Source organism: Heterodontus francisci, chromosome 4, assembly GCF_036365525.1.
Source record: "Heterodontus francisci isolate sHetFra1 chromosome 4, sHetFra1.hap1, whole genome shotgun sequence".
Taxonomy (NCBI): Eukaryota; Metazoa; Chordata; class Chondrichthyes; order Heterodontiformes; family Heterodontidae; genus Heterodontus; species Heterodontus francisci.
In genome coordinates this window covers 54770143-54795884 of record NC_090374.1, presented here as the reverse complement: position 1 = coordinate 54795884, position 25742 = coordinate 54770143, and the positions used below count along the sequence as shown (strand labels likewise).

Here is a 25742-nt window from a genome sequence, read left to right as displayed (position 1 = left end):
GCATATATTGCTCTCTTTGTCCATAATAGACCCCACTCCACCTCTTGGTACTCGTTTACTATTTACATGCCGGTAGAAGATTTTTGGGTTCCTTTCTCTGTTGACTGCCATTCTATTCTCATTCTCTCTTTGCCAGCCTTATTTTCCTCTCACCTCCCCTCTCCACTTATCGTATATGGCCTGGTTCTCACTTGAAAAATTCACCTGACATGCATCTTTTATTAATCATAATCTCTATCTCCCTCGTCATCCAAGAAGCCCTTTTATTGGTTCCCTTACCTTTTGCTCTCGTTGGAATATACCTAGCCCTTACCTGAAGCATCCCTTCCTTAAAGATAACCCATTGTTCCGATACAGCTCTTCCTGTCAGTCCTAGTTCTGGATTTGAATTTTTTCTTTTGTAGCAATTTTGGTTCCACTCAAAGTCCTTCTACTGTCTATTCATTGTGAAAACTGAGAATTAAAAGCAATGCTTTTTTTCCTTTAAGTTCTCTGATCCAAATGTATGTAGTGCCATTCCAGATACTTAACATCTTTGTTAATTGCAGTGACTAGATATTTCTATACTGAGACCTCAATCTGTAGTTTGTATTCAAAGCATGAAAAATGGAACTTAAGACCTTGGAGGACTGAAGTTTCTATTCAGGCCGTGACTTGAGTTTTTTTTCAAATCATCTATGCTGAGAAGGTGTTGGGGGTTTCTTTGAACTGCTGCATTCAATGTGCTGATGATAGTACAACAATATTAGGGAGGGATTTCCTGTATTTTGATCCCATGATGATGGAATAGCATATGTCCAATAGGATGGTCTGCTACTTTGAGGTGATGATGTGCCCATAATCTTGCTGCTCTCTTCTTGGTGATAAAGATCATAGGGATAGAAAGTGCTTGGTGCTTAAGTAAACTTGAGTTGCTGCTTCTGTAGTTCATTTGCAGTGTAGCTGCAGTCCACTGGTAGTGGAGGGTTTTGATATTGATCCCATTTTTAGGGGTGCTGGACAAGTGGACTGCTATGTTTTGGACTTGTGCAGATTCTCAAGTTACAGCTGCACCATTCAAGGTGAGCATTCAATCGCATTTCTAATTTGAGGCTTGCTGATGGTGAAGATTTGCAGGGTCACGAGATGAGTTGCTTATTACTGTGTGTAATCTTTATCCTGCTCTGTTATTGATCTGACTAGTCTAGTTACATTTCTGGTCATTGACCCCACCCACCCCCACTCCCTTCCCTCAAGCTGTCGTTGTGCTGTGCTGCCATGGATGCTGGGGTGACAGCTGGACTTTGTTTGAAATGGTCATAAATACCAGGTAATGTGGTACATGTGTTACCTAGCATAGGCTGCTTAATTATTGGATGTTTTGAGATTGGATGGAGAAAAGGTTCAAGATGAAGCATTGCTAGATGGTCGGGCCAAAGAACTTGTGCGCCAGTGTTCTGTGGCTATAATGATTAACCGCCAGCAACCACAGCCATCTTTTTGTCAGATGTGACTCCAGCCATTGGAGGGTTGCCCTTGATCCCATTGACCTCTGTTTTGGCAGGCTTCTTGACGTTCTACTTAGTCAAACGCTACCTTGATGTCAAGGGCTCTTACTTTCTTCTGGCTTTCATCTCTTTTGACTGTCCGGATCAAGGCTGTGAACAGGTTTGGAGCTGTGTAGTTCTGGTGGACCATGAACTTGGTGTTAGGAAGCAGGTTAATGGTATGCCTGTGTATATGTGTTGCATGATGATTCCGTCCACTACTGATTACATGTTCATTTGCATGTGAAGGCTGAACTGCATTCAAAAGTTGAAGATTGTACTTTAAGATAAATACCATATGCTTGGATCTTGCCCGCTTTGGCTCAGTAGTGACATAATTAGTTCCTGAAGCAGAGGTCATGTGTTGTAGCTTTACTGTAGGCATTTGAGCATGTAATATAAAGACTTGACACTTAAACTAAATACTGAGTGAACGCTGCAGTGTCACTGGCCCCATCTTTTGGATGATATGCGCAAGTAAAAGATCGCATGACACTATTAAAAAAAGTAGCAACGTTCTCCCACTGTCCTAGCCACCATTTATTTAAATAATGAAAATAAAAAATTATTGGAACCTTTCTGTACATAAATTAGTCTACACTGCCATAGTGACTGCACTTAAATACATTATGGGGAATGAATACTTTGGCGTGTCATGAGGATGTGAAAGGCACTATATAAATGCAGTTCAATTTCTTTTAATGCGCCTTGTTCCTACCATTGTTGTGATGACTATTTAAAAACACAATGTGCTGATAAAATGCACTGGTCCTTTTTTTTTTGTTCCATTACAGATGAACCCACACGATCCTTGAGTGGTCTGATTTTGAAGAATAACGTGAAAGCACATTTACACAACTTCCCAAATGGGGTAACAGACTTCATTAAAAATGAGTGCCTGAAAAACATCGGTGATTCCTCACCTTTAATAAGAGCTACTGTTGGTAAGTTAAGTAATGTTTTTTAGTCTATTGACTCTTAATAGTTTCATAACTTTTTTGAATAAAAAATGATTTAGGATGACAACCTTATTTTTCTTTCAGGGCAGCCACCCAACTTTAACCTAAGTATATTAGATTAAGTAGTACTTTCCTTTTTAAGAACATTAGAAACGGGAGCAGCAGTGGGGTATTTGGCTGTTCAAGTCTGCTCCATCATTCAGTACGATCATGCCTGATCTCCCTCACCACCACCTTCCCGTACTATTCCTATATCCCTTAATTTGTTTAGTATCCAAAAATCTATTAATCTAATCAATAACTGTGCATCCACAGCCCTCTGGGATAGAGAATTCCAAAGATCCACAACCCTTCAAGCGAAGAAATTTCTCATTGTCTCAATCCCTTATCCTGGAACTGACCCCTAGTTCTTGATTCCTTAGCCAAGAGAAACATTTTCTCAGCATTCTGTGAACTTTTGTTGCGCTCCCATCAAGGCTATTCTAGTTCTTGGGTAAGCAGACCAAAACTATGCACAGTACTCCAGGTGTGGTCTCACTAAGGCCCTATGTAATTGTCGTAAGACCTCATTACCCTTATGCTCCAATACCTTTATAATAAAGACCAACATACCATTTGCTTTCTTAATTGCTTTCTGTACTTGCATGTTGACTTTGTGATTCATAAGGACATAAGAAATAGGAGCAGGAGTAGGCCATATGGCCTCTCGAGCCTGCTCTGCCATTCAGTTAGATCATGGCTGATCTGATTGTGGCCTTGACTCCATTCATGTACAAGGACACCCAAATCCCTCTTAATACCAACATTTCCCAGTCTCTCACCATTTTAAAAGATATTCTGCTTTTCTGTGTTTCCCTCCAACGTGAATAGCTTCACACTTAGCTGCGTTGTATTTCATCTAATTCTTGCCTGCTCACTTCACCTGTATATATCACTTTTCAGCCTCTGCATCCTCTGCACAGCTTACTTTCCCACCTAACTTTGTATTCAAGTTTGCTGACAATACATTACAATTGGTTCCCTCATCTAAGTCATTACTAAAGATTGTAAATAACTGGGATCCATTCTTCATGCATTGAGGAGGTTTATATGAATTTTTTTTTAGGTCCTGCGCAATTGTGTTGTCCTATCAGTGTTGACCTTTGGTCTACGACAGGTGCCTTCCATTTTTGAGTTTTTTTTTGTCTTCTATATTTGAGTACCCAGATGGGTGGGGCTCACTCTTTTGAGTGTTTAAACTTGCCTTGTTATTTAGCTACGTTTGATAAGCTTGCACAAGGTAATAAACAGAAAATCTTTTTAAAATTGTTTTACCTAGTTGTTCAATCCTGTGCCTACACAGAATTTCCTCTTCAACAAGAGGCAGATTTTACATTAGATTTTAGATTTTGAACTACCAAATGATTTATTAACCAGTAAACGAATGAGCCAATAAATAGCAAAAGTATGGTTTTCCTAGTTAAGCTTTCCTAACTCCTCATATAGCAGAAAATGGAGAACAATTTACAACTCTGCTAAACTAATAATTATTCTTCTTGCATGATGAATTTTTCCCTTTCACATCACTCATGTGAGTCATTTACCTTAATTATACACTTCACAAGTCCCGCGTAATGTGCTTCTGAAAGCTTCAGCTATAACTCGTAGATAAAACCAGAGATTGTAGTACAGAAGGAGGCCATTTTTCCCCAAGGTATCTGCCGGTTCTTTGTTACAGCAACCTGGAACTAATCCCACTGAACTGTTTTCTTCATAGATTTAATAGAAGTGTACAAGATAGTGACAGGATTAGATAAGTTAGACAAGGAAATACTGTTCCTGTTAACTAATAGTACAAGGACTGTGATGCACAGATTGAAAGTTTTGGGCAAGAGATGCAGGGGGATATAAGGAAGCACTTTTTTACGCAGTGGGTGGTAATGACCTGGAACTCGCTGCCCACAAGGGTGGTGGAAGCAGAGACAATCGATGACTTCAAGAGGAAATTGGATGGCCACTTGAGAGAAATAGACTTTACAGGGCGACGGGGATCGAGCGGGGGAGTGGGACTGACCTGGATAACTCCCTGGAGAGCTGACATGGGCTGAATGGCCTCCTTCTGTGCCATTAAATGACTGACTCAAGTGCTGAATCTTTTGTTTGAAATATTTATCCATTTGTCCCTTAAAAGATGCACTTGTCTGGCCCAGCAACTTCCTTTGGCTATGCATTCCGTACTCCTAACACCTTTTATGTTAAATTTCGCTTAATCCCTTTCTTTGCTCTCCAGTAACAATTTTAAGTTCATGGCCCCTTGTCAGTGACTGCCCATCTAAGTACATAATCCTTTTCTGTTCACCTATAGAACCCTTGAGAATTTTAAATCTCATTTTGGCTTTTTCTTCTCCAAAGGCAACAGTTTCCAATATTTCAATATCCTGAATTATAGTGTTCCATCCTTGGGATTACCCTTATAAATCTACACCATTTAATCAATATGGCTTTAATGTCCTTTTTAAAATGGAGTATGGAAACTGTACACCATCCTCTGACAGCAACTAAACAAGTGTTTTGTACAAATATATCCTTTTTCCTGTCATTTTATCTGTGCAGAATTGTGTATTTTAGCTCTTAGACCTATTCATCCACATACTTCAGCATCTGTCCATTGAATGCATGTTCCCACCTGCCTGTTGCTTATGTCCTTCCAGATGATTGATGTTGAGAGTTTGGGAAGTGCTGTTGAAAGTCATGGTGAGTTGCAGTACATCCTGTAGATAGCACACACTGCAGTCATGGTGTGCCAGTGGTGGAGGAGGTGGATGGTTTGTTGATCAGGCTTACTGATTTGTCCTACATGCTATGGAGTTGCTTGTGTCGTTGCAGCTGCACCCATCCAGAAAAGCGGAGAGTATTCCATCACACTCCTGATTTGTGCCTTGTAGGTGATGGAAAAGGCTTTGGGGATTCGGGAGGTGAGGCACTCACTGTAGAATACCCAGAATCTAACCTGTTCTAGTAGCCTCCCATTTATGTTGAGTTTCAGGTCAGTTGGAGACTCCCAGGATGGTGATTCACTGATAGGAAAACCCTCCTGTGGCTGAAGTAATATCTGATTGAAAGGGAGGTGGCTGTGGCTGTTGGAGGCAAATCATTGCAGCCAAACACAGTGCTGTAAGAGATCCTCAGAGGAATGTCATTGGCCCAACATCTTAGGGCATGTTATTGATTCATCAATGATCTTTCCTCCATCACACGGTCAGTAGTTTGACTGTTTTGCTGATAATTCCACTGTATTTACCTCTATTCACAGCTCCTCCAATAATTACAGTTCATGCCAGTCTACAGTCAGGCTTGGATAACATCCAGGCTTTGGCTGGCAAGTGGCAGCTAATATTTGTGTCGCACAAGTACCAGGTAATGATCATCTCAAATAAAGGAAAGCCTGGCCATCCCTGACATTCACTGGCCCAATTGTTGAGTCGGTCACCATTGACTAGAAGCTTAACAGCCGCATCAACGCCATGGCAGCAAGAGTAGGAAAGAAGTTGGATGCTCTGCAATGAGTGGCTCATCTCCTGACCCTTCAAATCCTCTTCGTAACTAATCTCATTCACTCATCACCCCTGTGCTCACTGACCTATCTTAGCTCGTTAAGTAACGCATCGATTTAAAAATTCTCATCCTTGTTTTCAAAGCCCTCCATAGCCTGGCCCCTCCCTATCTCTGTAATCTCCTTCAGCCCTAGAACCCTCCTGAGATATCTCTGCTCCTCTAATTCTGGCCTTTTGAGCATCCTCTATTTCAATTGCTCTACTATTGCCTGGGCCTTAAGTTATGGAGCTCCCTCCCTAAACAGTGGCGCAGTGGTTAGCACCGCAGTCTCACAGCTCCAGCGACCCGGGTTCAATTCCAGGTACTGCCTGTGTGGAGTTTGCAAGTTCTCCCTGTGTCTGTGTGGGTTTCCTCCGGGTGCTCCGGTTTCCTCCCACATGCCAAAGACTTGCAGGTTGATAGGTAAATTGGCCATTAGCAATTGTCCCTAATATAGGTAGGTGGTAGGGAAATATAGGGACAGGTGGGGATGTGGTAGGAATATGGAATTAGTGTAGGATTAGTATAAATGGGTGGTTGATGGTCGGCACAGACTCAGTGGGCTGAAGGGCCTGTTTCAGTGCTGTATCTCTAAACTAAAAAAACTAAACTAAACTTCTCCGCACCTCTAACTCGCTTTCCTCCATTAAAAAACTCCTTAAAATTTACCTCTTTGACCAAGCTGTGGTCGTCTGCCCTAATATCTCCTTATGTGGCTCGGTGTCGTATTTTGTTTAATAATGCCTCTGAGAAGTGCCTGAGACCATTTATTACTTTAAAGGTGCTATATAAATACAAGTAGTCTTTGCTGTTGCCATCTACAAGGCTCAAATGAGAAGTGCGATTGAATGCTCACCTGGAAGGATGATGCCACAGCATTTGATGGTTTCCTAGAAAATTAGCTGACCTTTGCCACTGGGTTCAGTATCTATCTCATTTACTGATGTGCTGCAGCAACTCATCCAGCTTAGCAGCATAACATCTCCCTCTTTTGCAACCTCAACTGCCAAGACGAGCAGCAAGAATATGGGAATGCCGCTACCTCGAAGTTCCCCTCCAAGTTACTCACCGTCCTGATTTGTCCATATGTATAGCCGTTCCATCATAGTCATTGGATCAATATCCTAGAATTCCCTAACTAGCATCATGTGGGAACACCATCACCACAAGCACTAGAGCAGTTGAAGGAAAAGATGCACCATCATTGGGCAACTGGGAAGGACAGTAAATGTGATTTTGCCAACATCACTGACATCCCATTTTAAGTAACGCAAGTTATGGTTGATGTAAGTTCATGTGTTTCTTGTAAATGGAAGCATGCATCCCAGATTTAATTAATTTTATCATATGTTTTGTATAAAGATTGATTGTAATTGACCACTTCTCTAGCCTTTTGCTTTACAGATGGTGGAACTTCATACAGAAATGTTAATCTTGTGTTGTTACAGGAATCCTGATTACAACTATAGCCTCAAAGGGTGAGCTGCAAAACTGGCCAGATCTCTTGCCTAAATTGTGTGCACTTTTGGATTCAGAAGATTACAATACATGTGAAGTAAGCGTATTCTGCAGATTTCAGTAATTTCAGAACTTTAATTTGATCAGGTGCCAAGCCAATTGTTGTTTGTCTGAAAGGCCCTACTTTGGGGACAGTATGCTTAGGTATTCTAATTAGACTGCGATTAGCATTACCTGAAACCCAACCTAAACAATAATGGTTTGGATTTTCCTATCTTGCTACATTTTGGGCAATTCCAGAGTGGCTAGAAGTGGAAAATAAGCAAGGTAAGTAAGTCATCTGTTTCATGCCATAAGGATTTTCCAGTAGAAATGAAGTCAGTAGTTGTAAGTGCCTACCAAGTCCTGGTAACTGTATATAAATTATATTTAAATAATATGAAAACTGTCAGCTTTCCTAGTGTCTCCACCTACGGCCTATTAATTGCTGAAAACGCATTTTAAGTTGTGCAACGCTGCTGTTCAATTTCTGACCAGTGGAAGCGCATTTAGAGGATCAGTTCACAAGACCTTTAAATTGCTAAGTTTGATTCCTAATTAATTGAATACTAGCAGAGACCCACAAAACATTTGTTGACAAATTAATATATTTAACCAATTCCATTATCACACCTGCCCTGTAAGCAGTAGTTTCTCTGCTGACATTTTAAAAATCATCTAATTAAAATTCAATGGGATTGGTTATGCTCAAACTAAACACAAGGCAGCGCTGACTCTAACAGTGGAACTGATCCCAGCTTCACTCCTTAACATGGTGGTGGGGTGCCTTTCTGGGTTAATCATGCTACAATCCAGACTGCTGACCGAGCCAGCTGTTGCTGAGATGATTTTAGGTAACGCTCATGCATACTTACCTCACAGTTACCATACGTTAACACCACCAGAGGTAGCTGAGAGGAAAGGACGAATCCTGGCACTTCTCATTGATTTCCTCCAGCGCTTCAAAAAAAAAAACGCGACCTTCCTAACTGTCACAGCAAATCTGCACTGCTCCCCTCTCTCAGAATCCATCTTTGCGTGGAGACACGCCAACCGTTAGCGGACACACATGACTTTCGAATGTCCCAAAGCACCTTGCATAAGTTGTTACACAAGGTACACTTGGTACCTGAATGTTACAATCAAGTTTTAAAATATCTAATCCCACAGGTGCAGGCAGGCACCACCAATCAGGAAAGTGCAGACAGGCAAAATCAGTGAATTATATATAACCTTGTTTAATTTGATATTGAAGTCTTATACTTTGAGCCTTTTTCTTTATTTTATCAAGACATTCAGCAGAAACGGCAATGGTGTATCTGAGTTCCCCCTCTACTTGTGTTAGAACCATAGAAAAGTTACGGCACAGAAGGAGGCCATTCAGCCCGTTGTGTCTGTGCTGGCTGAAAAAACTAGCCGCCCAATCTAATCCCACTTTCCAGCACCTGGCCGATAGCCTTGCTGGCTATCGCATTTCAGGTACATGTGCAGGTACCTTTTTAAAGAATAGTGGGTTTCTGCCTCCAGCACCATTCCTGGCAGTGAATTCCAGACACCCACCACCCTCTCAGTGAAAAAGATTTTCCTCATGTCCCCTCTAATTCTTCTACCAATCAACTTAAATCTGTGCCCCTGGTAATTGACCTCTCTGCTAGGGGAAACAGGTCCTTCCTGTCTACTCTATCTAGGCCCCTCATAATTTTGTACACTTCTATTAAGTCATCCCTCAGCCTCCTCTGTTTTGAGGAAAACAACCCTAGCCTATCCAATCTTCCCTCATAGCTGCAACTTTCAAGCCCTGGCAACATTTTTGCAAATCTCCTCTGTACTCTCTCGAGAGCAATTATGCCCTTTCTGTAATGTGGTGACCAGAATTGTACGCAATACTCCAGCTATGGCCTAACCAGTGTTTTATACAGTTCCAGCATTACATCCCTGCTTTTGAATTCTATACCTCGGCCAATAAAGGAAAGCATTCCATATGCCTCCTTCACTTGATCTATCTGCCCTGCCACCTTCAGGGACCTATGGACATCTACTCCAAGGTCTCTCCCTTCTTCTACCCCTCTCAATATCTTCCCGTTTATTGTGTATTCCCTCGCTTTATTTGCCCTTCCCAAATGCATTACATCACACTTATCTGGATTGAATTCCATTTGCCACTTTTCCGCCCACTCAACCAAATGATTGATATCTTTCTAGAGTCTACAGCTATCCTCTTCGCTATCAACTACAGGGCCAATTTTTGTGTCACCAGTAAATTTCCCAATCATGCTTCCCACATTTAAGTCCAAATCATTAATATATTCCACAAACAGCAAGGGACCCAACACTGAGCATTGTGGAACGCCACAGGAAACAGCTTTCTATTCACAAAAACATCCGTCGACTACCACCCTTTGTTTCCTGTCCCTGAGCCAATTTTGGATCCAACCTGCCACATTCCCCTGTATCCCATGGGCTTCCATTTTACTGACCAGTCTGCCATGTGGGACCTTGTCAAATGCCTTACTAAAATCCATGTAGACTACATCCACTGCACTTCCCTCATCAAACCTTCTTGTTACTTCCTCAAAAAACTCAATTAAGTTAGTAAGACATGACCTTCCCTTAACAAATCCGTGCTGACTTCCCTGATTAATCCGTGCCTTTAAGTGGCAGTTTATCCTGTCCCTCAGAATTGTTTCTAACAATTTACCCACCACGGAGGTCAGACTGACCGGCCTATAATTATGTGGCCTTGCACCCTTTTTAAACAATGGTACAACATTTGCAGATCTCCAATCGTCTGGTACCTCTCCTGTATCTAGTGAAGATTTGAAGTTGATCCTCAGGTTTACCAGGATGTTGCCAGGTCTGGAGGGCATTAGCTATGAGGAGAGGTTGGAAAAACTCGGATTGTTTTCACTGGAACGACGGAGGTGGAGGGGCGACATGATAGAGGTTTACAAAGTTATGAGCGGCATGGACAGAGTGGATAGTCAGAAGCTTTTTCCCAGGGTGGAAGAGTGAGTTACTAGGGGACATAGGTTTAAGGTGCGAGGGGCAAAGTTTAGAGGGGATGTGCGAGGCAAGTTTTTTTTTTTTTTACAGAGGGTGGTGAGTGCCTGGAACTTGCTGCCAGGGGAGGTGGTGGAATTAGATACGATAGCGACGTTTGAGACATCTTGACAAATACATGAATAGGATGGGAATAGAGGGATATGGGCCCCGGAAGTGCAGAAGGTGTTAGTTTAGGCAGGCATCAAGATCGGCGCAGGCTTGGAGGGCCGAATGGCCTGTTCCTGTGCTGTACTGTTCTTTGTTCTCAGCATATCCGCTGTTTCCTTCCTGGCTTCCTTTAACAACCTGGGATGCAATCCATCCGCCCCTGGTGATTTATCTACTTTCAAGGATGTCAGACTCAATGTGCTTATCAGAGGAAGATAAGGAATGCAGAGAGGCAAAATTACTTGGGCACCATCTCTGTCCCCATCTAGGCCAATGTTTCCAAAAGCTGTGCTTCACTAGTGAGGCTATGCTGAAGTTATGCTGGCCCTGTACCTGGAGCCAATCTCCATCAGAAGTACCGTATTGCTTGTGTCAGCAAAGTTGAACTGCTGCACTAAAGGATGATTTCATTTGTAGCATGAGCCTTTTGCCTGTACACCGATGTGCAAAACAGTTCACTTGTGCATTGGTTACTACAACTAACTAGTATATTACATTCCCTATGGACATTCCTTATCAGTATAACAAAAGGCACCTTTTTTGGTGTGGCAGGATATCCCAAGCCATAAATTATCACTGATTCCACTCTTGTCGCCCTATGTTCCCCTTTCCACATGCAATAAACTTTCATGGCAGGAAAGGATTTCACTCCGTGTTGGTTGGTCAGTCGTAAACACCAAAAGGATGTAAATAGTAACTATCCAAGAAGCTACCTTAATTCTTTGACGCAGGTGAGCACCATTGTAATGAGGTTCATGGTGTCACCAGAATCATTATAGAGTGGGCAACAGGCATTCTGAATGCATGAATAAAATACCATAATAGCTGTTTAGTACAGTCCAGCCAGGGTGTCAGGGACATGGTGCACAACTGCTTTTCAAATAGAACTCCTGATGCATGCATGGAGCCATGTGAAGAAGTGGAAGACCAGAAGTTTGAACAGGCAACCAAAGAACCACTGCAGGAAGATGTTGCATAGAAGAACCTTTCTGTGGCTGCAAGATTGCTGTAGGGAAAGCTAAAATGGAACACATTGTCCTTACTTAACTGTGGTCATTGTTGCAATAGTCATGTCAACATTTTCCTTCTTTCTAGAAGACTTCATGTACATTGATTTGGCTCTCATGCAAATTCCGGGTCTAAGATTTTCTAATGTCTTCTCCCACTCGATCAAAGAAAAAAGCATCTCAGATTGATTTGTTGAGTAACAAAATTTCTTTTGTCTTCCTGCTTTCCTTTTGTCACACTGTGCCTCCCCCTGCAATTGTGCTGTCTTTCAGTCTTAACATTTTACTACTCTGTCCTCCCTTAGTGGCAATAAGATGTAAAGTTGTTGGCTGTTGATTTGCCACATGGCTGTTTTCCTACGTGTCTCAGGGCAGCTAAGGCCTCATTGGGAACTGCTGCAAGTTTTTTTGCTTGCTGCTCCAAGACAGCCTCGCTTGGTTGGTGTCTGTCAAATGTTCAGGCATCTGAGAGCTGGTGGAAGGACATGAGAGTATACTGTGCTGACAGTATCGTGGGACAGCAGGGAATCTGGCAGAATGGTACCTGACAGGTTATTGGGGACATAGATTTATTTGGCTGTATTCCAGCCCCAACTATTTTAAGGTTGGAAGGGAGCCTGATGCCATTTTTGATATCTAAAGTATCTATTGCAGCAGTGACTGTCATTTGGTCTTCTGTTGGGTGAGGAGGAGGGAGTTATGCTGCTACTTTGTTCTAGATTTGTTGCGTGCTCCTTTAAAATATTTACTTTATTGCTGAACATGTATTATCGATAATGTTTCTGCAGATAGTTAGTGGACTCCTCCAGTTGTTGCATTAACACCAGTAGCTATATCTACATTTATTGTACGAGCATTCTTTAAATGCAGGATGATTGAGATATGCGTCCTGAGGCACCTCAGCAAAGAGCAACAATGACTGCCTCCTCTTCTCCCTTCTGGCCACTCATGCTGTGTAAGTCACCATATCTACTCCCCTCTGCTCACTGACTATTCCCCCCCTCCCCTGGGGATGGGGGGGATTCTCTGGACTGGTACTTTGGAGGGAGAGAGTACGAAGAGGGATTTCTTGACCCTGAATCAGAGGGCCAAATTCCTCTTACTGTTCTGCCTTTCCTGTACCTAGGTGTATACAAAAAGAGTTGAGCATGGGTCGATGAGTAGCACATTGTTATAGCACGTTGTGGGCAAGACATGACTGTAACTGCTTAGTGTATTGTGATAGCTCCTGAAATGCATGTAAGATCTGAAGAGGCATGAAAAATTAATTTCAAAGCTAATCTAAAATTAGGAGTTCCCTTGCTGCTTCCCTGTCTCCATTTCTTCCCCTGTATATCTTTACAAGAGCTCCTCCTCTGGATAACATAGGATGAGAAAGTGGGAGCAGGAGTAGGCCATTCGGCCCCTCGAGCCTGCTCCGCCGTTCAACTAGATTATGGCTGATCTACCTCAATGCCATTTTCCCGCACTATCCCCATATCCCTTGATATTTTTAATATCTAGAAATCCATAAATCTCTGTCCTGAACATACTCAATTGCTCCACAGCCCTTTGGGCTAGCGAATTCCAAAGAATCACCATGCTCTGAGTGAAGAAATCTCCTCATCTCCGTCCTAAATGGCCTATCTCTTATTCTGAGACTCTTTCTCCCCCCCCCCCCTCCCCCACCCAACCCAGCCAGCTAGGGGAAACATCCTATGTTCCTGCGTCAACCCTGTCGAGCCCTGTAAGTTTTGTATGCTTCAATGAGATCACCTCTCATTCATTTAAATTCTGGAGAATACAGGCCCAGTCTCCTCGATCTCTACTCATAGGACGATCTCACCATCCCAGGAATCAGTCTGGTGAACCTTCGTTGTACTCCCTCCTTCGGTAAGGAGACCACAACTGTACACGTTACTCCAGGTGCGGTCTCATCAAGGCTCTATATAATTGCAGCTGGGTCAAAATCCTGGAATTCCCACTGTGGGTGTACCTACCCCACATGGACTGCAGCGGTTCAAGAAGGTGGCTCACCACCACCATCTCAAGGGTAATTAGGGATGGGCAGTATATGCTGGCATAGCCAGTGATGCCCACATCCCATGAATGAATAAAAAAGCTTCTTTACTCCTGTACTCTCATCCTCTTGCAATAAAGGCCAACATACCATTTGCCTTCCTAATTGCTTGCTGCACCTGCATGTTAGTTTTCAGTGACTTATTAACATGGACACCCAGGTGCCTTTGGACATCACACCATTTAAGAAATACTCTACTTCTCTGCTTTTTCCTACCAAAGTGGATAACTTCAAATTTTTCCACATTATACTCCATTTGCAATGTTCTTGCCCACTCACTTAACCTGTCTAAATCCCTTGAAGCCTCTTCACAACTCTCATTTCCACCTAGTTTTGTGTCATCAGCAAATGTGGAAATATTACATTTGGTCCCCACATCCAAGTCATTGATGTAGAAGCACTGATCCTTGTGGTACCCCAGTAGTCACAGCCTGCCATCCTGAAAATTATTTATTCCTACTGTTTTCTGTCTATTAACCAATTCTCAATCCATGCCAGTTATTACCCCCAATTCCATGTGTCTAACTTTGCTTAGTAATCTCTTGTGTGAGACCTTTATCGAAAGCCTTCTGAAAATCCACATGCATGACAGCCACTGGTTTCCCCCTTATCCTGCTAGTTACATCCTCAAAAAGCTCCAACAGGTTTGTCAAACACTGATTCCCTTTCATAAATCCATGTTGACTATGCCCAATTCTACCATTATTTTCTAAGTGTCCAGTTATTACATCTTTTATGATAGATTCTAGCATTTTCCCTACTACTGCTGTCAAGCCAACAGGTCTGGAGTCCCCTGTTTTCTCTCCCCCTTTCTAAAATAACGTGGTTACATTTACTACCTTCCAATCTTCAGGAACTGCTCTAGAATCTATAGAGTTTGGAAGATGATCACCAACGCATCCACTATCTCTACAGCCACCTCTTCCAACACTTTGGGATATAGATCATCAGGTCCAAGAGATTTATCAGCTTTCAGTTCTTTTAATTTCTCTAGTACTACTTTTTTACTAATACTAATTTTTTTCAGTTCCTCATTCTCACTAGTCCCTTGGTTCTCTAGTATTCCTTGCGGGGGGTGGAGGGTGGGGTATCTTCCTCTCTGAAGACAGATACAAAAGTTTTTTTTTCTGTCATTTCTTTATTCCCCATTGTACGTTCCCCCGACTCTGCCTGTAATGGGCCCATGTTTGTCTTTGCTAATCTTTTCCCTTTTATATCCTATAGAAGCTTTTACAGTCCATTTTTTTTTCTCGCTAGTTTACTTTCATATTCTATTTTCTTTATCAGTTTTTGGTCCTCCTTTGCCGAATTCTAATGCTCCCAATCCTCAGGTTTGCTACTTTTTATTCTTGGCAACTTTATAAGCTGCTTCCTGTAATGTAATACAATCTTTAACTTCTCTTGTTAGCCATGGTTGGATCACTTTTCCTGCTGGGTTTTTGTGGCTCAAAGGAATGTAAACTTGTTGTAAACCATGTATTAACTTTTTTTAAATGCTAGCCAACTTGCTCCTCATAACTTCGTAGTTCCCTTTGTTTAGGTTTAAAACCCTAGTTTCAGATTCAACTGCATCAGTTTCCAACTTAATGTAAAATTCTATTGTACTGTGGTCACTCTTTCCTAAAGGCTCCTTTACAATGAGATTATTAATTATCTCTTTCTCATTGCAAAATACCAGATCTAAAATAGCCGTTTTCTAGTTGGCTCCTCAACATACTGTTCTAGAAAATCATCTTGTATACATTCCAGTAATTAGTCCTCCACAGCATTAGTATTAATTAGGTTTACCCAGTCTATATGATTGATTGAACTCCCCCATGATGACTATTACCCTTGTTTCGTGCACCTCTTAATTTCTTGATTTATACCAAACCCTACATTACCACTACTGCTTGGCCTATAAACAACTCTTACCGATGTTTGCTGTCCTTTGCTGTTTCTGAGCTCTACCCCAACTGATTGTACATCTTGATCTTTCAATCTAAGATCCTCTCTCATTAATGTGCTGATCTCATTCTTTATTAGCAGCGCTACCCCACCTTCTTTTCCTTTTTCCTATCTTTCCTAAATGTCGAATACCCTTGAGCATTCAGTTCCCAGTCTTGGTCACCCTGCAGCCACGCCTCCCTAATGGCTATTCATTCATACCTGTTTACTTCTATTTGTGCTGTCAATTGTTGCAAATGCTATGTGCATTCAAATGGAGTGCCTTTAATTCTGTCTTTTTATTATTTTTACAATGTCTAGCCTTATCTGTTTGGTGCACTCTTAAGTTTGTATGCTCTGTCCCTTCGTGCCATATCTGATTATCATTACTCTCATTGCTCTCGTGGCTTTGCTTCTCTTTAAATTATCACATTTTCTCTCACTTGATCCCTCGCCCCCACTGTTTAGTTTAAACTCTCTATCGTCCTAGTTATATGACTCGCCAGAACGCTGGTTCCAGCACGGTTCAGGTGAAGACCGCCCCACTTTTCCCAATACTGGGGCCAGTGCCCCGTGAATTTGAAACCCTTTCTCCCACACCAATCTTTGAGCCACACGTTTAACTCACTAATCTTATTTACCCTATGCCAGTTTGCTCGTGGTTCAGGCAATAATCCAGACGTTATTACCTTTTGAGGTTCTGCTTTTTAAATTAGTCCCTAGCTGCTCATAATCCCTATGCAAAACCTCTTTCTTAGTCCTCTCTGCCGTTGGTACCCACGTGGACCATGACAACTGGATCCTCCCCTCCCATTTCAAGTTCCTCTCCAGCCCTAAGCAGATGTTCTGAACCCTGGCCCCAGGCAGGCGACAGAGCCTTCTGGACTCTCGCTCTTGGCTGCAGGGAACTGTGTCTATTCCCCTAACTATACTACCTCCTACCGTTACATTCCTATTTACTCTCCCCACTTGAATGGCTTCCTGTACCACGGTGCCATGGTCAGCTTGCTCATCCACTCTGCAGTCCTCGCTCTCATCCATGCAAGCTGAAAGAATCTCAAACAATTGTGAGGGTTTAGGCTCCTCCACTTCTACCTTCCTCACTCCCAGTCACACCCCCTGTCCCTGACCAAATCAGAAAACCCTATCCTAAGAGGTCTGACTGCCTTCTGGAACACAATGTGCAGGTAGCTTTCCCCCTTCCTGATGCATCGCAGTGTCTGTAGCTCGGCCTCTAGCTCATTGACTCTGAGCCAAAGCTCCTTGAGTCGCAGACATTTACCACAGACATTTGCAGTGGATCACGCTGGCATCCGCCAGCTCCCACATACTGCAGCCAAAACATCACCTGCCGTGCCATCTTTATTATGTGTTAATTTACTTTTCTTAATTTATAATTAATAAGCCCCACTACTACTAATAAGCTTTACTACTGCTAGTAAAGGTTGCTATTAGTAATAAAACCTTACTAGTAAATTATCTGAGTCTCAGAAGTTTGTTCTTATTATTTGAATTAATGTTATACTAACTCCAATTAAAATTCCTTAGTTTAGATGAGAGAAAAGGAGAAAATGTTCACCAACCAATCACTTACCACTTTTGCTGTAACGTCACGCGTCAGTTTTCTTTGGAATGCTCACAACCCACAGACTCACCACCCCAGCTCTTCAACCTCTCACTGCTGTCTCTAGGTTATCTTCTACTTCTAGAACTAACTTGCTACTGGAGGCTGAAAAGAAACATTTTTTCCCCTTCACCAAATTCCCACTTTCACACTCTGACTACCTCTCACTCAGGTAACGTCTCCACTTTGTGTGCTCCTTGCTTTATCATTGGTTATAAGCTACTTTCTCCTTTTTTAAAAAGAAAATAGATATAGGTACCAACAACATAGGCAGAAACAAGGATGAGTCCTGCGTGCTGATTTTAGGGAGCTAGCAAGGAGACTAGTGAGCAGGACCCCAAAGGTAGTAATCTCCAGATTACTCCTGGTGCAACATGCAAGTCAGAGTTATACAGCACAATGTGCTAGTGAGTTTAGCAATGGGAACATAGAACAGATGAATGCATAGCTGGGGAGATGGTGCAGCAGGGAGGGAGGGCTTTAGATTCCTGGTGCATTAGGATAAGTTATTGGGGGGGATGGGACTTACCCAGGCCAGACAGGTTGTGCCTCAACAGGGCTGGGACCAATGTCTTGGTGAGGCGGTTTGCCAGTGCTGTTGAGCAGGATTTAAACTAACTTGGCCAGGGGATGGGAACAAGGCTGCAGCATTAGAAAGGAGAACCAATGTGTACAAAGGATCGAAAGAGTAAGGTATTCGATGGGTTCAGAGTAAGAGGGAATGCATTAAGGTCTAAATTAGGTTTACAATGCATGCTTGTAATGGTACAAAGCGTGGTAAATAAGGTTAAGCTGTAGCACAAATAGCCACATAGGACTATGATGTCATGGCAATAACTGAGACCTGGCTCTCAAAGGACAGGACTGGGTACAAGGTTTTCAGGAAAGAAAGGAGGAGGGGTGGCAATATTGATTAAGGAGCATATTACAATGCTGGAGAGAGATGATCTAGCAGGATCAAGGACAGAATCTGTTTAGACATCCTGGGTTTTAACCATTGACCAGAAACTTAACTGGACCAGCCATATAAATACTGTGGCTGCAAGAGCAGGTCAGAGGCTGAGAATTGTGCGATGGATAACTCACATCCTGATTTCTCAAAACCTGTCCATCATCTACAAAGTCAGGATGTGATGGGATTCTTTCCACGTGCTTGGATGAGTGCAGCTCCAACAGCACTCAAGAAGCTCGATACCATCCATGACAAAGAAGCCCGCTTGATAGACATTCCATCCACCACCAGTGCACAGTGGCAGCAGTGCAGTGCTACAAGATGCACTGCAGCAGCTCACCAAGGCTCCTTCGACAGCACCTTCCAAGCCCATGACTTCTACCACCTAGAAGGTCAAGGGCAGCAGATGCATGGAATCAACACCACCTGCAAGTTCCCCTCCAAGCTACACATCATCCTGATTTGGAATTCTGTTGCTGTTCCTTCACTGTCGCTAGGTCAAAAACCTGGAACTACTTTCCTGTCAGCACTGTGGGTGTACCTGCACCACGTGGACTACAGTACTTCAAGATGGTGCATCATCACCACCTCTCAAGGGCAACAAATGCTGGCTTTGCCAGCGATGCTCACATCCCATGAATGAATAAAAAAAAAGTTGGAACAATAAAGGTACTAATGCACTACTGGGTATATTCTATACACCAACTAGTGGGAAAGATGTAGAGCACATTTGCAGGCATATTAGAGACCCCTGCAAAAACTGTAGTGATAATGGGGGGGCTTTAATTATTGTAATATTGACTGGCTAGTAATAGTATAATGGGTGGGTGGAGGGGGGGGAAACAAGCTTCTGAAGTGTTTTGAGGATTTTCTTGGTCAATACATTTCTGGCCCAACGAGGAAGGAGGCATTGCCTGACTCTTCATGGGGCAAGAGTTGGGTCAAGTGGATCAAGTTTCAGTAGGGGAACATTTAGGGAACAGTGATCATAGTATCATAAAGTTTAGGTTAGCTATGGCAAAGGCCAAAGTCATCCAGAATAAAAATACTTAATAGGAGGAGGGCCAGTTTCAGTGGGGTGAGAACGGATCTAATGTAGCTAAGTTAGAATCAAGGATTGGCTGGCAAAACTGTAACGGAACAATGGGCTACCTTTATTTATTTAGGGATACAGCACTGAAACAGGCCCTTTGGCCCACCGAGTCTGTGCCGACCAACAACCAACCACCCATTTATACTAATCCTACATTAACCCCATATTCTCTACCACATCCCCACCATTCTCCTACCCACCTACCTACACTAGGGGCAATTTACAATGGCCAATTTACCTATCAACCTGCAAGTCTTTGGTTGTGGGAGGAAAACGGAGCACCCAGCAGACACAGGGAGAACTTGCAAACTCCGCACAGGCAGTACCCAGAACCGAACCCAGGTCGCTGGAGTTGTAAGGCTGCGGTGCTAACCACTGTGCCGCCAATTTTGTTGGCTGGTCGTCCAGCTCATCCATGACTGGCAGAAACTGGCCTGCATTGAGGGCAGTATCAGTGAAAGCATTTTCCCTGGAGTACAGTTCTAGGTAGTGTTCCACCCAGCGGTTTAAGGTAGTCTTAACAGTACACTTAGAAAATCACAGTATGATTATAACAAGCCAACATGGTTTTACTAAAAGGACATCCTGCTTGATAATTTTATTAGAGTTTTTTGAGGATGTAACTCGTAAGGTCGATAAAGGGGAACTAATAGATGTAGTATACCTGGATTTCCAAAAGGCTTTCGATAAGGTGCCACACAAAGGTTAATGGGCAAAATAAGGGCTCATGGAGTTGCAAGTAATATGTTAGCATGGATAGATGATTGGTTAACAGACAGGAAGCAATGGGGCATTTTCAAGTTGGCAGGCAGTGAATAGTGGAATGCCACAAGGATCAATGCTAGGGCCTCAGCTATTTACAATATATATTAATCACTTGGATGAAGAGACAGAGAGTAATGTATCTAAATTTGCTGATGATGCAAAGGTAGGTGGAAAGGTTAGTTGTGGGGAGGACACAGAGAGGCTGCAAAGAGATATAGACGGGTTAAGTGAGTGAGCAACAAGATGACAGATGGAGTATAAAGTCGGGAAGAGTGAAGTTATGCACTTTGGTCATAAGAATAGAAAAGCAGAATATTTTTTAAAAGATGTGAAACTGGTATGTGGCGATGTTCAAAGAGACTTGGCTGTGCTTGTACAAGGAATGCAGAAACTTAACATGCAGGTACAGCGAGCAATTAGGAAGGCAAATGGCATGTTAGCCTTCATTACAAGGGGATTGGAATACAGGAATAAGGAGGTATTGCTACAGTTGTCCAGGGCTTTGGTGAGACCACATCTGAAATACTGTGTGTAGTTTTGGTCTCCACATTTAAGAAGGGATATACTTGCATTGGAGGCGGTGCAACGATGGTTCACTAGATTGGTCCCTGGAATGAGGGGGTTATCCTATGATCAGAGGCTGAGTAAATTGGGCCTAAATTTTACGATAAGGTAGTTCAGGTACAGTTAAGGTATGTTCCCAGAATGGGGAAAAGTAGGGCAACCAAAGCCAGAGGTCTCTGGATCACAAGAGATGAAGAGTAAGATGAAGCAGAAAGAGAGCTTGTATGACAGATGTCAGGTTGATATTCCAAGTGAGAACCCGGCTGAATATAGACAGTTCAGAGGGGAAGTGAAAAAGGAAATGAGGCAAAGAGAGAATATGACAAAGAGACTGGCAGCTAACATAAAAGCGAATCCAAAAGTTTTCTATTGGCATATGAATAGTAAAAGTTCGGTTAAAAGGAGGGGTGGGGACGATTGAGGACCAAAAAGGGGATCTATGCAGGAAGACAGGGCATGGCTCAGGTACTAATGAGTACTGCGCATGTCATAGTGAAAGAAAGTAGTTGAGACACTGAATGGGTTAAGAATTGATGAAGAGATATTAGAAAGGCTGGCTGTGCTTAAAGTTGCTAAGACACTAGGACCAGATGAGATGCATCTGAGGATACTGAGGGAAGTAACGGTGGAAATTACAGAGGCCATAATCTTCCAGCTCACCTTAGTTACGGGGTTGGTGGGGGGGGGGGGGGGGGGGGTGCGGTGTCAGAGGACTGGAAAATAATGAATGTTACACCCTTGTTCAAAAAAGGGTGGGCTGGATTTTAGCGCGCTGCACTGTGATGTCTGCGGCCTTCTGACATGCAAGTGCCGCCTTTGAGCCCCTGAGATATGACATGCAGAGGCTCACTTAAATAGAGGGGGCAGAGCGGCTGCCCCTGATGACTTAGAGGAAACAGCCACCGCGTCCTCGGAGACTGCTTCCACCGCTACTGCGCAGGCACCAGTGCCATTTTTAAAGGGCTTCCAGCCCTTCAGGAGAAATTTACATTTTTAAAGGTATCAGTTTAATGAAAATTTAAATTAAGATTTATCCACACCTGCAATTCCCTCTCCAAACCCCCAATGCATAAACAGTTTTTTGGCCTATTTCTAACCCCCCCCACCCCCCCCCCCCCCCAAAAAAATTAGTTATCAGTAACAACCTTTCCCCCGAACGTTATTCCCTTTGATCCTAAAACCCTTCCCACCATCCCCACAGCCAATGAAAAAGGTTTCCCACGCTCTTTCCCAACACCCCCCAATAATTTTATTTCTCCCCCCTCCTCACAGTGTCTCGCCTCGGAACTTCATGCGAAGTTACAAAGGCGCACAGGTTGCGGCCGATTGGCCGTAAAATTGGCATAGGACGGCCGGCATCAGCAGATAAGTTCATCTGCATGTTTATTTATGATTTTAATATTTAATTGAAGGCCCCTTTGCCAAGCAGCGGATTGGCCGCACAGCAGCCTCACTGCTGCTGATATCCAGGCAGGGCCTTCTCTGAATCGTGGCGGGCCACTCCCACTATCATTTTACAGACCTCCCTGCCATGACCAACAGTGTCGAGGGGCTGGTAAAATACAGCCCGGCGTAAGGATGATGCCAGTAACTACAGGCCAATCGGTTTAACCTCTGTGGTGCGAAAGCTTATAGACATGATAATCTGGGACACAATTAATAGTTACTTGGCCAAGTGTGAATTTGTTAAGGAAAACCAGTATGGATTTGTTCAAGGCAAATTATGTTTAACTAACTTGATTGAATTTTTTGATGAGTTAACAGAGGGTTGGTGAGGGTAATGTGGCTGCTGTGGTGTGCAAGGACTTCCAAAAGGCATTTGATAAAGTGCCACATAATAGGTTTGCCAGCAAAGTTGAAGTCCATGGAAAAAGAGTGACAGTGGCAGCATGATTGCAAAGTTGGTTGAATGACAGGAAACCGTAGTGATGAACAGTTTTTTGGATTTGAGGAAGATTTTTTTTTCTTTTCATATTTATTCAGGGGATGTGGGCATCGCTGGCTATGCCAGCATTTATTGCCCATCCCTAATTACTTGAGAAAGTGGTGGTGAGCTGCCTTCTTGAATCACTGCAGCTGTATGTACACCAACAGTGCTGTTAGGAAGGGGTTCCAGGATTTTGACCCAGCGATAGTGAAGGCAACAGCGATATAGTTCCAAGTCAGAACAGTGGGGTTTCTTAGGGGTCCGTACTCGGATCACTGCTTTTTTTGATGTATATATTAATGAGCTAGACTTGTGCAGGGCACAATTTCAAAATTTGCTGATGACCCAAAACCTCGCAGTATTGTGAACTGTGAGGAAGAGAGTGATTGATCTCAAGAAGACAAAGGCTGGTGGAATGGGCAGATACGTGACAGATGAAATTTAACACAGACATGTGAATTGAAACAAAAACAAGAAATGCTGGATTCACTCAGCAGGTCTGGCAGCATCTGTGGAAAGAGAAGTAGAGTTAACGTTTCGGGTCAGTGACCCTTCTTCGGAACTCACTGACCCGAAACGTTAACTCTACTTCTCTTTCCACAGATGCTGCCAGACCTGCTGAGTGAATCCAGCATTTCTTGTTTTTGTTTCAGATTTCCAGCATCCGCAGTATTTTGCTTTTATTCATGTGAATTGATATGTTTTGGTAGGAAGAACGAGGAGAGGCAATACAAAATAAAGGGCACAATTCCTAAAGGGGGTGCAGGAACAGAGAAGGGGGATTGGTATATGTGCACAAATCTTTGAAAGTGGCATTCCACTGGTTCAGTTTTCACGACACTTGTATCAGACACCCATTGCTATGCTTTCGTCAGTGTTACAAACCAGTTTTAACAGTTAAACCATCTTTGTTAATTGATTGGAATTTGATGTCTGTTTGTAAACTTTTGAAAAAATTGGTAGTGTTTATATTTATAGAAACATTGAGAAATCCTTAAAAAGGTATAAGGGATCCTGGGCTTTATAAATAGAGGCATAGAGTACAAAAGTAAGAAAGTTAAGATGAAGCTTTAGAAAACATTGGTTTGGCCTCACCTGGAGTCTTGTGTCCAATTCTGGTTACAGCACTTTCGGAAGGATGTGAAAGCTTTAGAGAGGGTTCAAAAAAGATTTACGTGAATGATTCCAGGGATGAGGGACTTAAGTTACGAGTTTAGATTGGAGAAGCTGGGCTAGTTCTCCTTGGAGAAGAGAGCATTGAGAGGAGATTTGCTAGAGGTGTTCAAAATCGTGAGGGATCTGGACAGAGTAGATAGAGAGAAACTGCTCCCGCTGGCAGACGGGTTGAGAACCAGAGGGCACCTATTTAAGGTGCATGGCAAGAGAACTAAGGGCAACATGAGGAAACAGTTTTTTACACAGTGAGTGGTTAGGATCTGGAATGTATTGTCTTAGTGTGGTGGAGGCAGATTCAGTCATGGCTTTCAAAAGGAAATTGATGAAGCAGCTGAAGAGAGAAAATTTGCAGGGCTATGGGGGAGTGGGACCAGCTGAGTTGCTGTTGCAGAGAGACGGCACGGACACAGTAGGTCAAATGGCCTTTGTGTAACCTGGTAATGGTAAGCATTTATTAATTGGGTTGGGGGGGGGGTAAAAGAATGAAAACTATATGAGAGAATGTTCAGTCATTTTTAACCTAGTACAGTCCCACCACTTAAAGCATCCGTGTTTATCATAGTCAACCAACTATATCGGGCAAATAGTGTTAGCCATTTGCACTGAAGTCATTTACAAAAGTGCCAGCTATTTTGGGTGGCAGTGGATCAGACTTGTCTAATTACACATGCGTATTCCACATAACTCATAGTCACATTTAGCGATGCCACTACAGTAGAATAATGTCTTGAAAGTTATTTCTAATTGTGAGCAGCAGAGGTCCCAGGAGCATTGGGTTTCTCTTGGCCACAGCTGTCCAATTAGAATTAGTGCTATAAATCTTTTGTTACTTTTGCAAGGTCAGATTGGCTTAGAGTGACAACTGTTTCCAAATCTTGATTAATGTTTAATATTTTTCAGCTTTATTGGATTCAAGTCATTATTATGATAACTAAGTTGACTGGAGACGTGAAAGATAAATATAAACACTACCAATTTTTTCAAAAGTTTACAGACATCAAATTCCAATCAATTAACAAAGACAGTTTAACTGGTAAAAGTGGTTTGTAACACTGACGAAAGCACAGCGATGGGCGTCTGGTACAAATGTCTTGAAAACTGAACTGGTGGAATGATCTAAAAATACTAATTCTATTAAAGCTTTGATCTCTTGCTCAAAATACTCAAGCACAAGAATTATTAATGCAGTTTTACAGTCCACTTACAATGGGTAAAGCGCATGAACACCAATGCACCCACTATACGCAGTGGGGCTTAACCAGCAAGTTGAGTGCAGCATTCTGCTGTACTACATTGCATAATAATTGACTGACTTGTGGATCTGTATCAGTAATGAAAACTATACTAATCTGTATTTGGTCAGTTCAATCACTTTTAATAAAGCTTCAGTTGTGGAACTCTGCTTCCTACCCTGAAATTCCTGTATCAGAGTGTAGAAAAGCAGTCAACATGATTGTTTCTTCTCAATGATAGTTGCTGTATGAAATGCTTTAAAAAGACAAGAATTTGAAAATGCATATGTATAGTTCCTTAGTAATATTACTCATCCTGTGCCACCACTTGTGCATGAATGTGGTAGCAGTGGAATTTCAAATCATAATTTTATTCAGTAGTTGGAGCAGAGATTTGAATTCAAGACCATCTGCTATGTACTCATTCTCCTCCTCTCTCCCCACCCCAACCCTACCCACCCCCAAACACACACAAGCAATGTTTACAAATCTGCATAGTCAGTTTTGTTGGAAATGCCTTCTGTGTAGCATTGGATTGCTTTTAGTGTTCATGTTTCAAACTAAATCTGTGTATTGTTGATTCAAAGCTTCTGTGCTGACTAGGCCTACTTTGCAATTGAGACCTTTATTGCAAGTTGGAGTAAATCAGTTT

General features: G+C 42.6%; 1 protein-coding gene across 4 annotated transcripts in view; it reads left to right on the top strand.

The window, feature by feature from the left end:
- Nucleotides 1–25742, top strand: part of tnpo1 (transportin 1) — a 206288-nt gene that overhangs the window by 68238 nt on the left and 112308 nt on the right. For all 4 annotated transcript variants that reach the window (XM_068029557.1, XM_068029559.1, XM_068029558.1 and 1 more), the window contains exons 4-5: nucleotides 2321–2470; nucleotides 7507–7613. In XM_068029557.1, the coding sequence (XP_067885658.1) occupies nucleotides 2321–2470; nucleotides 7507–7613 (257 nt within the window). The remainder of the gene's footprint in view (nucleotides 1–2320; nucleotides 2471–7506; nucleotides 7614–25742) is intronic.